The 16545-nt window shown below is 41.2% G+C and overlaps 1 protein-coding gene across 2 annotated transcripts; it reads left to right on the top strand.

Annotated features, from left to right (window-relative positions):
* Positions 1-5305: 5305 nt before the first annotated feature.
* On the top strand, positions 5306-16545 carry LOC123430684 (DExH-box ATP-dependent RNA helicase DExH1). 2 transcript variants are annotated; one of them, XM_045114535.1, is made up of 16 exons: positions 5306-5639; positions 6194-6339; positions 6618-6717; positions 6797-7000; positions 7101-7196; positions 9358-9633; positions 11255-11458; positions 11536-11688; positions 11931-12023; positions 12926-13140; positions 13752-13911; positions 14000-14273; positions 14370-14562; positions 15084-15270; positions 15422-15790; positions 16240-16545. In XM_045114535.1, exons 1-16 carry the CDS (start codon positions 5343-5345, stop codon positions 16369-16371), a joined length of 3099 nt encoding a protein of 1032 aa, XP_044970470.1. In that variant the 5' UTR covers positions 5306-5342; the 3' UTR covers positions 16372-16545. The 2 variants fall into 2 exon arrangements, with proteins under 2 accessions (XP_044970470.1, XP_044970478.1); XM_045114543.1 differs by lacking the exon at positions 5306-5639 and having other exon boundaries at positions 6203-6339; positions 6614-6717.

Below are 16545 nucleotides of genomic sequence, written 5' to 3'. Positions count from 1 at the left end.
GCAGATTTGAGGATTCCGGAGACTCGTTCATCTTTCCATGATAGAGCACCTATGCCTTGGAAGACGGAGGATCAAATCCATGTTGCAACAACTCCATCACCATCACCACCAAAGGAAGACAACTGAGCATTGGTATGGGCAATCCCCTTGGCTTGTGCCAAGCTTGGGGGAGTTGCCCCGGTATCGTATCACCATCACATCTTTTGCCTTTACCTTTGTTTTAGTTTTCCTTTTCAGTTTCCTCTTTCTCTAGTAGATTAAAAGTCTTAGTGTTTTAGTCTTGAGTGTTGCTTTGTGTCACCCCCGATGTATTCGAGCTCGTGAGCCATATAATAAACAGTGTCTTAGTTGAAGGGCTTTGCCTCTTGCCATGATCAAAAGAGTGAGAATAGAACAAAAGCATGAAAGATCATGTAATGATCTTATGGGAAGTGATGGCTTCACATATAAAAAGAATGAGGATTGAAACTTGTTGAGGGTAGGCAAACGTAGACCTTGAATTGCCATGAGAGTCCACCATACCTACCTATGGATTGAATAAGATCCCTCAAGTAAGTTGTCATCGGTGCAAGCAATAAAAATTGCTCTCTAATATGTATGATCTATTAGTGTGTGGAAAATAAGCTTTGTACGAACCTGTGATGAGGAAGACATAAAAGCGATGGACTACATAATAAAGTTCTTTATCACAGGAGGCAATATAAAGTGACGTTCCTCCGCACTAAGAGGACACGCATCCAAACCTCAAAAGCGCATGACAACCTCTGCTTCCCTCTGCGAAGGGCCTATCTTGTACCTTTACTTTTTGCCCTTGAAAGAGTCATGGTGATCTTCACCAATCCCTTATTCCGCCTTTATCTTGGCTAACGTCATATGATTGGGAAAGATCTATATTCATATGTCAACTTGGAGATAAGTATTCATGAATTATTATTGTTGACTTTACCCTTGAGGTAAGCAGTTGGGAGGCAAAACTATAAGCCCCTATCTTTCTCTGTGTCCAGCTGAAACTTTGATCTCATGAGTACCACGTGAGTTGTAGCAATTGTAGAGAACGAAAGAATGATTGAGTATGTGGATTTGCTTTACAAGCTCTTATTTGACTCTTTCTGATGTTGTGATAAATTGCAATTGCTTCCATGACTAAAGGCTATCGGTTGTTACTTCTCGGTAAGGTTCTTGATCCATGCTTTACTTTGTGAAGGAATTATCACTTTAGCATGAGAGATTATATGTTGGTATTGCTGTTCTGATCATGATCATGATGCATGCATGCTCGTATCTTGTTTTGTCGACACCTCTCTCCCTAAACATGTGGACATATTTATTGATCTAGGCTTTCGCTCGAGGACAAGCGAGGACTAAGCTTGAGGGAGTTGATACGTCCATTTTGCATCATGTTTTCATGTTGATATTTATCGCTTCTTGGGCTATTATTTCACTTCACGGTACAATTCTTATGCCTTTTCTCTCTTATTTTGCAAGGTTTACATGAAGAGGGAGAATGCCGGCAGCTGGAATTCTGGCCTGAAAGTGGAGCAAGTTTGAGATACCTATTCTACGCAACTCCAAACACCGTAAAAATCAACGAGGATTTTTTTCCGGATTTATAAAAAATACTGGGCCGAAGAAGCGCCAGAGGGGTGCCAGGGGATGGCCACAAGCCTGCACGACGCGGCCACCCCCCCAGGTCGCGCCATGAGGGCTTGTGGGCACCCTGCTGGCCCACTTGCCCCCTCTTCTACTATATGAAGGGTTTCGTCCAGGAAAAAATCAAGGAGGAGCTTTTTCGTGGTTTCTCCGCCGCCACGAGGCGGAACTTGAGCAGAACCAATCTAGAGCTCCGGCAGGAATATCCTACTGGGGAAACTTCCCTCTCGGAAGGGAAAATCGTCGCCATTGTCATCACCAACACTCCTCTCATCGGAGGGGACTCACCACCATCATCATCTTCATCAACACCATCTCATCTCCAAACCCTAGTTCATCTCTTGTAACCAATCTCCGTCTCGCGACTCCGATTGGTACTTGTAAGGTTGCTAGTAGTGTTGATTACACTTTGTAGTTGATGCTACTTGGATTATTTGGTGGAAGAGTTTATGTTCAGATCCTTGATGCTACTCATTACCTATTTGGTCATGAATATGATTATGCTTTGTGAGTAGTTACTTTTGTTCCTGAGGACATGGGATAAGTCATGCTAATAGTAGTCATCTGAATTTGGTATTCGTTCGGTATTTTGATGTGTTGCATGTTGTTTTTCCTCTAGTGGTGTTATGTGAACGTCGACTACATAACACTTCACCATTATTTGGGCATAGAGGAAGGCATTGGGAAGTAGTAAGTAGATGATGGGTTGCTAGAGTGACAGAAGCTTAAACCCTAGTTTATGCGTTACTTCGTAAGGGGCTGATTTGGATCCACTAGTTTAATGATATGGTTAGACTTTGTCTTAATTCTTCTTTCATAGTTGCGGATGCTTGCGAGAGGGGTTAATCATAAGTGGGATGCTTGTCCAAGTAAGGACAGTACCCAAGCGCCGGTCCACCCACATATCAAACTATCAAAGTAACGAACACGAATCATATGAACATGATGAAAACTAGCATGACAGAAATTCCCGTGTGTCCTCGGGAGCGTTTTTCCTCCTATAAGACTTTGTCCAGGCTTGTCCCTTTCTACAAAAGGGATTGGGCCACTTTGCTGCACCGTTGCTACTTTTGTTACTTGTTGCTTGCTACGAATCATCTCACCACACAATCACTTGTTACCGACAATTTCAGTGCCTGCAGATTTTACCTTGCTGAAAACCACTTGTCAGATCCTTCTGCTCCTCGTTGGGTTCGACACTCTTACTTATTGAAAGGACTACGATTGATCCCCTATACTTGTGGGTCATCAAGATGCCATGCAAATTCCATCGTCACTTCACATGACTAGTTCATTCATCATCATATTGCTTTGCATGATCATATAGAGTTGACATAGTATTTGTGGCAAAGCCACCGTTCATAATAGCATTTGTGGAAAAAACCGCCAATTATCATATGCTAAATACATGTCACGCTAGATCATTGCACATCATGGTACACTGCCAGACGCATTCATATTTGAGTCATGTTGCTTTATAGCTCATCATATCGAGTTATCCATGAGTTGTAAGTAAATAAAAGTGTGATGATCATCATTACTAGAGCATTGTTCCAGTGAGGAAAAAAGATGGGGAAAGCCAAATGAGCCTAGGAGCTATAAAATGAATGAGAGAAAAAGAGAGAAGGGACTTTGCTATTATCCTTTACCACACTTGTGCCTCAAAGTGGCACCATGTTCATCATATAGAGAGTCTCATGTCATATTATTCATATGCTAGTGGGAATAAAAAATTATAAACTTGGATTATATATTCCGATGATGGGCTTCCTCAAATGCCCGAGGCCTTCATGAGAAAGCAAGTTGGATGCACACCCCACCTAGCTTGGGTGGAGCTTTCATACACATACACTTATAGATCTAGTGCATCATTTGCATGACAATCCCTACTCCTTGTGTCAATATCTATCGATGGGTATCTGCATAGCCCGTTGGTACGCCTAGTTGATACGAGACTATCTTCTCCACTTTTCAACACCTTTAAAACCTACCACCTTATTCTATTCCACCTATATGCTATGTTTAGTGGTTCACGCTCATGTATTGCGTGAAGAATAAGAAGTTGATGCATATTGAAAAGATACAGTCCAATTGTCTGACTTGGGCACCATGGTGCTTGACATTTGTAGTTATGTGGTGAAGATGAAGCCATGCCTTGCTAATATAATAAAGATGGATAGGGGGTGAAACAATCTTTGAGGATAGTACACTTTGAAAAAATAATTGTTTTGATGCTTATACTTATAAATATTGTTGTCTTAATATTTGTTAACTCATCGTTTCTCAATGAGCATACATGCGTAAGATTACATCATGGATAACATGTCACATCAAAAATTCTGTTTTAGCATTTACCTACTCGAGGACGAGCAGGAAATAAGCCTAGGAATGCTTGATACGTCTCCAACGTATCTATAATCTTTTATTTTTCCATGCTATTATGTTATCATTTTAGAACACTTTTTATGTACTTGTATACTAATTTATACTATTTTTTAGCACTAACCTATAATTTTCTATTTGTTGTTTTCTGCGTATTTTTTCACTTTTTAGGTTTTCAGTACCAAACGAAGTCCAATTGACCTGAAATTTTTTGTGATTTTCTTGGACCAAAGCAAGACCGTGGAGCATCGAAAGGAGGCAGGAGGGTGCACGAGGGCCCCATAAGCCAACGGGCGTGCCCTGATGGCTTGTGCCCCCTCGTGGCTCTCTTGACTCTGTTCTCTGGCCTATAAATTCCCATCTACCCTAAAAACATCGAGGGAGGTTCCGAAACACTTTTCACGCCGTCGCAAGTCTCTGTTCTGACGGGAGGTCATCTAGCGCCCCGTTCCAGCACTGTGTCGGAGGGGGGATTGATCACGGAGGGATTCTTCATCAACCTTGTTGCCCTCATGATGATGTGTGAGTAGTTCACCACAGTCCTACGGGTCTATAGCCAGTACCTAGATGTCAACCTCTCTCATTCTCTTTGATCTTCAATACAATGATCATCGCATCTTCGCTTTGATCCATATGAAGTAACTCTTTTATGCGGTGCGTTTGTTCTGATCCGACGAATTGTGGGTTTATGTTCAGATTATTCATGATAAATATTTGAGTCTCCTCTGCTATATAATATGATTCTTATGTGCATGATTATGACAGCTTCGTAGTTCTTCCTGATCTATTGAAATTGTTTGGCCAACTATATTGATATTTCTTCAGTGAGAGAGGTGAGAGGTGCGTTGTAGTAGGTTCAACTTGATGAGTTTCTGTATCCTAGTAACAGAAGGAGACAAGTTGAGTCTTTGTGTTGTTTCTTTTTTAAGGTTTGTGATTTTTTTTTCCAGTTCAACGAACTTTTTTTAAAACATTTTTAAAATTCATGAACTAATTTTCAAAATCTATGAACTTTTTTAAATTTGTGAACTTTTTTTTAGATCTCAGTTAATTTTTTCAAGTTCATGAAGTTTCATTTCAAAATTTATGAACCATTTTCGCTTTTATGAATTTTTTGTGTTCAGTTTTTGTTTTGTTGATTTTTTAGTTTTTTTATAGAAAAATCAGCCGTGAAACTGGACCGGTCCATTTTGCAGGGCCTGTAGACGCTGGTTCTCCGAGCGCTTAAGGCTCCCCCAAATAGGATTAGGCGAAGGCGCCGGTGCACGGCCGAAACTGAGCGGCCCGCATGCCCACTCCCCGGCCCAGAGATGTTCCTCCACTCTTCCGGTTGCCGCGGCAGTCTTCTGTTCCGCAGCGGTTTCCCCTTCCCGGCCACTACCACCCGCAGAAACCTAAGCGCGCTCACATCCGTAGCAGCTACTCCCGACATGTATCGCGGCGGGCGCGGCGGCGGCGGCACCAACTCCCAGCGTGGTCGCGGGCGCGGGCGCGGGCGTGGCGGCGGAGGCAGAGGAGGCCGTGGCGGCGGCGGCGGGGGCCGTGGTGAGCAGAGATGGTGGGATCCGCAGTGGCGCGCCGAGCGGCTACGGCAGATGGCCGGAGAGGTGAGGGCTCTACTCCCGTGCGTATTGTCGTGGCTGGATGATCTTCTGTTTATATTTCGTGTGGTGGCTCGATGCTGGCCTGCGTATCTTATGATTCGAAGTGTGTTCTTCTTTTGGACGAAAGCTTGGAATCATGTAGCTAACGTCCACCTAGGCCCGTAGACTGGTCCACAAGGTCATCGCTAATTTTCTGCCATGACCATGGAGTGAAAGTCTACATACTGCAATGGTACCACATGGAGTTAGCTGTCCTTTGTGTTACTTCTCAGGAAGTTTGAACAATCACGAGTTAGACTACATACATCACATCTCCTCTAATGTTTGTTCTGTACAAATGTGTTGTTAGTAACTGTTTCAACCATGCTAATTTCCATCCCAATGGTATGGTCACACAAGGTCTAGGCCCATGAGACTTACTGAATTGCCCAATTTCTTAGCTCCGGAGCCAAAATGGATGTTCGAATTTCTTGAAGTTATATACTACATACAGAATTTCCGCACTTGTCTAAGTTGATTTCCTAAGATCTGCACTCTTGTGAATGTCTAATGTTCAGGTGGAAAAGGTCGATGAGCATGAGTGGTGGAATACAATTGGGCAATTAAGAGAAGGATCTCAGCAGGAGTTAGTAGTCAAGAAGAATTTCGGACGTGATGGACAGAATACACTTGCAGATATTGCTCAGAGACACGGCCTTTACTTGTAAGGACGGCACACCTATTCTGCGCCTTATTTCTCTCATCGCCATCATGCTTAACTTCCATTGATAGATGCAGCATTCTTCCTGTCATCAGTTCATCAATGGTACCAAAATTAAGTAATTTACAACTAACTCTAATTGTTATGTCTCCTGTACACGAAGGACTGTCTGACTTTCTCACTTTGATCATTTTATGCCTTTTGTGCCATACCTTTAGATCACACTTGAAATCTGATGAACTATAATTTCTCTATTTTGTGTTTTAACCTGGGGAAGATAGCAATGCATACAACAAAGGGAAGACACTTGTTTTCAGCAAAGTGCCACTGCCTGATTACCGAGCAGATCTTGACGAGAGGCATGGATCATCACAAAACGAGGTGTTATGCAGTGTCTTTGTGATAGTGGACATCAACATACGTTTTTTTTTACTGACAGTTGTGTTTGAACCATGGACAGATTAAGATGTCCAATGAGACAGAGAGACGAGTGGAAAACCTTCTGTCCAGGGCACAGTCAAATAACAATGCTTCTGCTAGCACATCCACTGTCTCAATGAGGCAATCTTTGCCCAGCACATCCACGTCAGTAGCTGAATCAACAACATATGTTGATAAACAGAAGCTAAGTTTTCAGCTTAGGGATATGCAGAGATCAAAAAAGGTATCACCAGTGATTTTCTAGTGACTGACTCAAACCCCATAAATATCGGACATAGAGCAACCCTAAATCCTGAAGTCGCATCATCTACATTTTGTTTCAGATGATGCCAAGTGCTAGATCAATGCAGTCTTTCAGGGAAAAATTACCAGCATTCAAAGCGAGAGAGGAGTTTTTGAAAGCAGTAGCAGCCAATCAGGTACGAAGTAAGAACTATAAGATGTTTCCAAGTTTGATCTATATAGATGAATATATTGACATACATTATCAAAGATTCTCAGCCCTTAGCCCACTAGTGATATAAATATAATTGGCTACGTAGTTTGTAAGGATATCCATTTTGTTAGGGAAGACTAGAAGAGATCGATTTAGTTAGGAAGGTAAATATATGGTTTGCTAGGAGGATTTCACATCAAGTTGAGTTTTCCTTATAAAAGTGATACTGTATACCTCATATGGATCATCCAATAAATTAGGATAAACCAGCAAAGATTCCCACCGTCAACCTTCTCCCCCTCTCCTCCTCGACACCATGACCGACCAACCCTCGCTTCTCAGAGCTTTACCCTCACCCGTTTCACATTGACTAGTCTTAGCAAGGGTACCAATTCTAGCATCACGTGCAAGGCATTGGGATCGTCTGTCCCAGGACGATGTGGAGTCCTGGAGGGCATTGTCAACAGCAAGCTTTCCGACCTCCCATGACCCTATCCACCAACACTTGAGGTGAAAACCAATCCAAGCTGACAAATACGTTGGGCAAAGCTGTTTCGACCTCAAGGAAGGGCAGGCAAGGCGAATGCGTGAGGAGCACATGGGGAAGCAAATGCGCTGTCCCAATTGCTTGGCACCATCAAGATTATGCAGCAGACCTGTGCGGTGGATGAGTACAATGAGCAATTTCTCACTTCCATATGCAGGTGCTGAGGGCACTTTGAGTGGCACCAGGTGGATCTGCTCGTGGTTGGCCTCCACAAGCCACTCCAGACAGATGTATCGCTGAAATTTCTGGCCATCTGGAGGACACCATAGTCCACTTCCGCGTCTATGGGCAGCAGCAAAGCCTGTACCTAAAATAAGCAGCTGTAGTGCAACCTGCAGCAGCGGCGGGGCAAACCCCAGCAGCAGTGATGGAGTGCCTTCCAGAGGCAGCCATGCAATCAATCTCGATGGCAGTGATGCACACAACGGCTGTGGTGGCAGAGTTCTCTCGCGGTGGCCACATAACCAGCAGTGGTAGTGGTACCCTTCCTAGCAGCAACAGCTGTCATGCAGCCATGAGAGCGAGATGTTTCTCCTCAAAGCAACGGCTGCTCTGCCCAAGCCAGTGACGATGCATCTGTTTCCAGCGACACTCCTCCATAGGGTAGCAGCAGTGTCACAGATCTTTATGCTGGCATTAAGTGATGAATCATTCCTTGCGTCCCTTCATCCAAACCCTATGGCTCATGGGAATTCCTCGTTGAGCTTGAGCTTCTACTTCGACCAAAGGGGCAGACCACACAACTCCTATGCAGGTCAACACAACGAACAGCAGCAAGCAGGCCTCCAAACTGGGCCACATAAATGCATGTATGCAGCTTGGTTGTTTTGCTTTAGTCCCACTAGACGAAGGTGGGATCTATCAACAACTTGGGGGTCTCCCTTGGGATCCAAGCCTCCAAGCCGTGGCAACCACTGCTCGAGGATGAGCTGTTCAAAAGGGCTGCTGTAATGTCAGAGGCATTCAGCCCTTAGCCCATTAGTTATGCAGTTAGTAAGGATTCAGCTTGGAAAGAGATCCATTTAGTTAGATAAAGCTATGATTTGTTAGGATAATCAGGATTCTGTTCCTAGGCATCAAGTCCAGTCTTCTCTATAGAAGGTACACCATATGGTTTATCCAGTGAACGTGAGTAAAGCAGCAAAGATCTTATCTTCTCCCGAACCTACTCTCCCTCTCATCCCCATCACCTTGGCCAATGAGCCACTTTCCTCGGAGCTATACCTTGAACCTTGTCACTTAATCAGTCTTTAGGGATGGTACCAATTGTAGCACGTGACATCCATATACTGAAATTGTGTTTTCCTGATACTCTGCTTTATATCCTTAGTAGCCAGTAAAATTTGTTGCTAGTTTTTTGAATGATTTGGCGCAGTTAAATTAACTTGAATCTCGTGGTCAAGTCAGTGTCACAGGTTTAGATATTTTGGACTTGATGCTGGCAGAGTTAAGGTTGCACTGTCATTTTTTTATTCATCTTTGCTATCTGGTGATATTCATTACTATATTCTTAATACTGCCTATAAAGTCGGGCTTTATAGTTGATCTTATTAGTACGGCCATTTAATTTATTTTCTTACTTAATATACTGTTTCAGGTTTTGGTCATATCTGGTGAGACAGGTTGTGGTAAAACAACACAGCTTCCGCAGTTCATACTAGAAGAGGAGATAGATAACCTTCGTGGTGCTGATTGCAGCATAATATGTACTCAACCCCGCCGTATATCTGCCATATCGGTTGCAGCACGTGTAGGATCTGAGAGAGGTGAAGAGCTTGGTGAGACTGTTGGATACCAGATTCGCCTTGAATCAAAACGTTCCACACAAACACGACTGCTCTTCTGCACGACAGGAGTTTTGCTTAGAAAACTGGTATGACTGACAGATAGATTTGCATATGCATGAGTGACTTACCGCAGCATGTCATTTTTCCATTGTTTGTTTTGTCGATTTTCTTACTGTGAATTGTATATATCGCCTTGTTCTTTGTTTGTTGCCCATTATTGCTTTCTGCATATCTTAGAACTTTTGGTTTGATCGTAGCTTGATTTATGCATTTGGTTGTAGCTGTATAATCTTTCTCCAGGTTTATTCAGATACTCCAAGGAAATTAAGCTTCATTATATATGCAACATTACAAAGCCTATGACTAGTATGATCTGAATTTGTTGTGCAATTGTATGTTCAGCACTCCCTCTGTTTCGCTATAACTGTCACTGGCCTTGGCAGCCTAGTTTTAAAAACTGTACCCGACCAGCGATCTGACCAGAAAAAAACGAGTGGCGCCTTGACTGGTTCAGTCTGCTTAAAAGACCATTTTACCCATAAAAACAGTAATACAACTGCTGGTTAACGAGTTGTCACAAGCAGGAAACAAATGCAAGACCCTTGCCCCACCTTCCCACGCGTGTTTGGACTTTGGAGGTCCACCACCAACTTGGCTGCATTGCTTTGACTAAGCTAGCCAGTATAACTTCTATTACCCACTCCCTCTGTTTCGCTAATCTGTCCTCAGCCCACCATGTGCACATCCCAAGGATGCTCTAAATCTGAAAGAACTTAATACAACATTTAAGTAACACACTACAACCAATCAGCAATTCCGGAAGCAATTAAACAGGGGCAAAAGTGCAAATATTCCAAGAACCACGCTATTGATCCCCTCAATAGAAACGGAGACTTCCCCGAGGCCAAGAACAGAGTAGCTCATGGAGTCAAATTTTCTATAAACTTGAAAATCAATGAGCTATAATATTTCCTTTTGCCTTTATCAAACTGTCTGTGCTGGCGGTTAGACCTGCGAACCAGTAGCTTCAGCGGTCTGATTTTTTAAACTATGCTGGCGAGTCTCTGTTTCAAAATATCTGTCCATTGGGGAAACCAAAAGTGTAATTCATGGTCTCTACTATCTATCCTTACTTTAATGCTTTGAAAGATGTTTAGCGGTTGTAGCACGACATTCTGATTCTAGTGTATGCCATTTTTGTATTAACTTTATCTTGGATTTAGTTCTTCCTTGATCTGGCTGCACGGTGGGTGGTGGTGTGATGAAAGATATTGTGAAACTGAGTATTGGAAATTGAATACTTCTTGATTAAAGTAGATTACACTGGCAATGGGCACTTCTCGATTTTTACACAAGCAGAACACAATTTTTTTTTTTTGAGATGTGAAAGAATTGAGGTTTTGTTGTGCATATTATTTCATCACCCATGCAAATGGTCATGGTTCCTTTACAGAAGATGCATCCAAAATTATTCAAATATTGTGTGATTCTAGCACTCCAATGATCCAATCATATCACAACTGCAGCTACAGTTAACATGTACATGTTTGATCTTAATTATGCAAAGATATTTACTGTAGGGCTCTTCATTTGCTATAGTGCATCTTGAGATTTGGCAAATCAAATTGAATTGCTCTCTAATTTCCAAATTTTCAGTCATTTTGCTGTTGTTGCACTTACATTCAATGCAAACACTATATGTCGCAGGTTCAGGAACCAGACTTAGTTGGTGTAAGTTATTTACTAGTTGACGAAATTCATGAACGTGGCATGAATGAAGATTTTCTCATCATCATTTTACGCGACCTTCTGCCAAGGCGTCCTGACCTTCGCCTTGTATTGATGAGTGCAACAATAAATGCTGAACTATTTTCCAAATACTTTGGAGATGCCCCAATTATGCATATTCCGGTACTGTAACCTTTCGTAAACAGTACCCGTTGAAGTGATTTTTGTGCATTATACTTAAATTGAGGTGTTTTGAGCAGGGTTTCACTTTTCCTGTTGCCGAGTTATTTCTGGAAGATATTTTGGAAAAGACCCAATACAAAATCAAGTCTGAACGTGATAATTTTCAAGGAAATTCAAGAAAAAAGAGACTTGCTTCAGTTAAGAATGATCCATTGGCTGATGTTTTCGAGGTAAACTTGCTTTACTTTTCTAATCTTGCCCATTGTAGTTTCGTAATTCAGTGTTGATGTCAGGGGATCAAAAGTTCTGAGATGGCCAATATTTAGATGATTTGCTAATGCAGTTAAATAATTTGTTAACACTAAACTGAAGTGTGGAAAACATATTGCAAAAAGTCAGACATGCTTGATTCCCTATCCTTTTAAACTAGGAGGGTCAATAGTTTTGCTTGCTCACTTTTTTTTTCTTCCAGGATGTCGACATTAATAAGGAATACGGAAACTACAGCATTACAACAAGGCAGTCCCTTGAAGCTTGGTCTGTCACTGAACTGGATTTGAGCCTTGTATGTATTCTGAGATCTGAACTGGTTATTTTTCATGTGCATTTATTTGATTGCACTAGTAGATGGAACCTGGAAGTCCTTAGATATTGGGATAGTTAGTGGAGGAGATCCAGTTCCATATATGTACGAGTGATTGCAATTAAGTGGAGATATATCAGGGATGTTGCTAAAAATGACCAGCTAGCCCGTTGTTAATTATTCCATTAGGTATTAGCAGATCTAATGGTGGATCAACTTCTTTGGTATAGGAATCGGAAGGGCCTATTCTTGTATTAGCAGATGTATTGGATCAACTTCCGAAATTGATCAAGAAGGGAAAGGGCATAAGGAAACACATGGAATAATATAATATCTACTGTTAGACGCAAATACGTGTAGTTATGTGCTGATATGTATGATGCAAATATTGGAACTTCTGTCCGCAAACATGGTGGAAACTAGTGAGAAGTGCTCTAAGAATTTTGTTCACCCTTTGTAACTTTAACTTCACTCAAAATAAATTAGAAGAGACCAAAACAAGAAGCTTGTTGTGCATTGTAACATTTACTCGTTCCTTTCGTGACTATCAACATAGATTGAATGGGAACTTAACATTATATACTCCCTCCATCCCGAAATAAGTGACTCAACTTTGTACTAACTTCAGTACAAAGTTGGTGCAAAGTTGAGTCACTTATTTCAGGACGGAGGGAGTACATAGTTATGGACTTATAATAAATCGAGAAATGCATCTAAACAATTTTCTCCCAGATTTTTTTCTTGTGAATTTGGTACCACAAACCAAAAGTGATATATGATGCACTTGATATCTCTCTGAAAAATAACCTGCATGTTATGATATCGTAATACCATGTAGTAACCTATCTCGGCTAATACTTACTACTTTATGTTGACTTTTTTAGGTGGAGGGTACGATTGAGTATATCTGTCGTCATGAAGGAGAAGGTGCAATCCTTGTATTCCTTACTGGTTGGGACGAAATTTCAAAACTTTTGGACAAGATTAAAGGGAATAATCTGCTTGGCAATTCCAATAAATTCCTAGTTCTCCCACTGCATGGCTCTATGCCAACTGTTAATCAGTGTGAGATTTTTGACAGAGCACCAGCTAATATGAGGTAATTATTTACCTTGGTGTATTATATAGAAACATTTGATCTGGATTTTCTGCTATGGATATGATTTTGCTTTTACACATGGATAATGTGTTACAGACATACTTCTGTCTTCCTACTTGCATACCTTCTCACTTTCTCAGTGTCACACCTCCACTATTATAAGTTACGGAAACATGCTCGGTTTCTTGCCCTTCTCCTTATCGGTGGCAGTGTATTTAATGGTAAAAGTATGTGTTAGCAAGCAAGTAGGTAAAAATTATGTCCGGGAAGGAACTACTGAAAGTACAAATTTTGGTGATGATTTTAGATATGCCATAGCAACTTCCACATTTTCCCTCTCAGTTTCCTTTTAAACTATCTGGTGCCACTTACGCTATTTTCTCTCTTACCCTCACGTGTGATGTAGGTTTTATTATTATTATTGTGTGCTGTTAAATTACTATTTTATCTTATTTATTAATTAGTGCAATTTGTTCTTTGTTATGTACTCATGCAACAAGTTCTCAGTTCATTTGAGCATACGTGTCCTAAATCCTAATGGTTAACGGCATTTTATTTGAACAATCTGAACTACTTTAACTGTTTATATCTACTACATATGTAATTTGCAGAAAAATTGTTCTGGCGACAAATATTGCAGAAAGCAGTATTACAATAGATGATGTTGTGTATGTAATTGATTGTGGTAAGGCAAAGGAGACAAGTTATGATGCCTTGAATAAGCTAGCGTGCCTTCTACCATCGTGGATATCAAAAGCCTCTGCTCATCAAGTACGTTACCATGGACCATGTTACCCACTTTTCTGGCAAAATTGAATATCCAATAACAGTTGGCGTTGATGACTTTCCTAATTTACAGAGGCGAGGCCGTGCAGGCCGTGTTCAGCCAGGGGTTTGCTATAGGTTGTACCCCAAAGTCATTCATAATGCCATGCCTCAGTTCCAGCTGCCTGAAATTCTTAGGACTCCTCTGCAAGAACTGTGCCTTACTATCAAAAGCTTACAGCTTGGAGCAGTTGCTTCTTTCTTAGCCAAGTCACTGCAACCCCCAGATCCGCTTTCTGTTAAGAATGCAATTGAGCTTCTGAAAACCATTGGAGCGCTGGATGATTTGGAGGAGCTCACTTATTTAGGTACAAAGTTTTACTGCCACCCTTCAATTTACTACCACTTTTTAAATTTTATTGTAAGTATTTTTATTTACTTTTGCCCAACTTTGATTTATGCAGGACGGCATCTATGTACACTTCCACTGGATCCAAACATTGGAAAGATGCTGCTCATTGGATCCGTTTTCCAGTGCCTGGATCCTGCGTTAACAATTGCTGCTGCTCTCGCTTATCGTAATCCATTTGTGCTCCCAATAGATAGAAAGGAAGAAGCAGATGCTGTCAAAAGATCATTTGCTGGCGACTCCTGCAGGTAATTGTTATAAGCTTATATCATATTGATATTTCGTGAGGAAGCATGTAGAAGTGTTTCTTGACAACCGAAGTTACAGAAATTATGGTTTAGTTTGATGTTGTTTTGCCTGTTAAAAGAAAAGATATCTTCAGTACCATCAAGTGCTGCTTCATTTATGATGCCTATGTAGCATTCCCTCTGTTTCACTATATCTGTCCCCAGCCTACCATCCACACAAACCAAGGAATCACTAAATCTAAGGAGATTTTGATAGATGATAACCTTAAATAAGCAGTTTGCAAAGCACATGTATGTTGAAAAGTGACCTAGTCCAGGACATATAGTGAAACGGGGTGAGTATTAGTTACTGATCGCTACATGCTAGAAAGTTTGACCCAAGAGGATCCACAGGATATGGAATGATAGTACCAGGATAGGGAGTGCATAATATCACTTGCCAATGATAGCATCGCCTGCAAAAAGTTTTACTCTGAAGTTGTTTAAGGCACACTGATAGTTCCTATGACCTCTTTTGCCAGTGACCACATTGCCCTTCTTAAGGCATTTGAAGCATGGAAGGAAGCAAAATGCAGTGGAAGGGAGCGTTCTTTCTGTTGGGAAAATTTTCTATCTCCTATGACCCTGAAGATGATGGATGACATGCGAAATCAATTTTTTGATCTACTTTCCGATATTGGGTTTGTTAGCAAGACAAGAGGAGTGAAGGTTTGCAACCCTAGATCTCTCTTGCATTCCATAAGTAATTCTGCAACCTGTGTAGTTATCTATGTTTGTTCATTCCAGTGCACCATTTTTTCTACTTTTCAACTGAAGAGCTTCAGTTTCCATTACGATTACTTCTGTGCTAAAATTTCAGGCATATAACCATTATGGCAAGGATCTGGAGATGGTTTCTGCTGTTTTATGTGCTGGGCTTTATCCAAGTGTCATACAGTGCAAAAGACGGGGCAAGAGGACAGCATTCTACACCAAAGATGTTGGGAAGGTGGACATTCACCCATCATCAGTCAATGCAGGAGTGCAGCAATTCCCATTGCCTTATCTGGTTTACAGCGAGAAGGTGAAAACTGCTAGCATTTATGTGAGGGACTCCACAAACATATCAGATTATGCTCTTCTACTTTTTGGTGGTTCCTTAAGTCCAAGTAACACCGGAGAAGGCATCGAGATGCTTGGGGGGTATCTTCATTTCTCTGCACCAAAGCGTATCATAGAGTTGATTCAGGTATGACCAACTTCTCAACAATAGCTTGCTTCTTGAACCTTTTCTCTTTTATAAATATAGTGTTAAATAAATTCGAGTGTTCGTTCAGCAACAAAGAGGTGACATGAAACTTTAGGTGTCGGTGCTCCGTTTAATGGTAATTTGGTGTCTGTACTTGCTGCTTGATCTGGATTCCTTGTTATACGAGTTGAGTTCGTATAACAGTAAGTAAGCTTGGCTGTGGTTATCATAGTAGTTGGAATGACTGGTATCTGGTTTTACTGCTATATTGCAATCAAGTTCATTTCAGTGCATAGAGTAGCTTATTTTTCAGCTAAAATTTTCAGTTTACCCTAATGCTCTGGTTTGCTTTGGCTATCAATGACAAACACCGGATATTTATGTAAATAATATCGTTGCATTAGATCCATTTTTTCCTGTAACGAGAGATGTTTTTTTTTACTTGACAGAGATTAAGAGGTGAATTGGACAAACTCCTTCAGAGAAAGATTGAGGAACCTGCCCTTGACATCTTTTCCGAAGGGAAAGGGGTTGTGGCTGCGGCCGTAGAACTGTTGCACAGTCAAAACATATACCACTAGATGCTACATATACATGTTGCAGAAGACAATTCCCCAACTAAATTAAACCCGTCCCAAGACTTTGTAATATTTGTATTCTTTAGTACCTTCTGCCTAGCCTATTTGACACTCTTGACACATTCTAATATGTGTGACACGAGTGATCTCATAAAGAAATTTTGTTTTTTGCCTTTA

The sequence above is a fragment of the Hordeum vulgare genome, chromosome 1H (genome assembly GCF_904849725.1).
Source record: "Hordeum vulgare subsp. vulgare chromosome 1H, MorexV3_pseudomolecules_assembly, whole genome shotgun sequence".
NCBI lineage: Eukaryota > Viridiplantae > Streptophyta > Magnoliopsida > Poales > Poaceae > Hordeum > Hordeum vulgare.
The sequence above is the reverse complement of the archived record's forward strand: the minus strand, read 5'-3'. Positions and strand labels throughout refer to the sequence as shown.

What these genes read in the sequence shown, in the direction of transcription:
- LOC123430684 (XM_045114535.1), top strand. Translation starts at nt 5,343, where the DNA reads ATGTTCCTCCACTCTTCCGGTTGCCGCGGCAGTCTTCTGTTCCGCAGC. An exon ending in ATGGATCATCACAAAACGAG is followed by an intron (nt 6,718 to 6,796) that starts GTGTTATGCAGT and finishes AACCATGGACAG; the next exon opens with ATTAAGATGTCCAATGAGAC. An exon ending in CTGAACTGGATTTGAGCCTT is followed by an intron (nt 12,024 to 12,925) that starts GTATGTATTCTG and finishes TGACTTTTTTAG; the next exon opens with GTGGAGGGTACGATTGAGTA.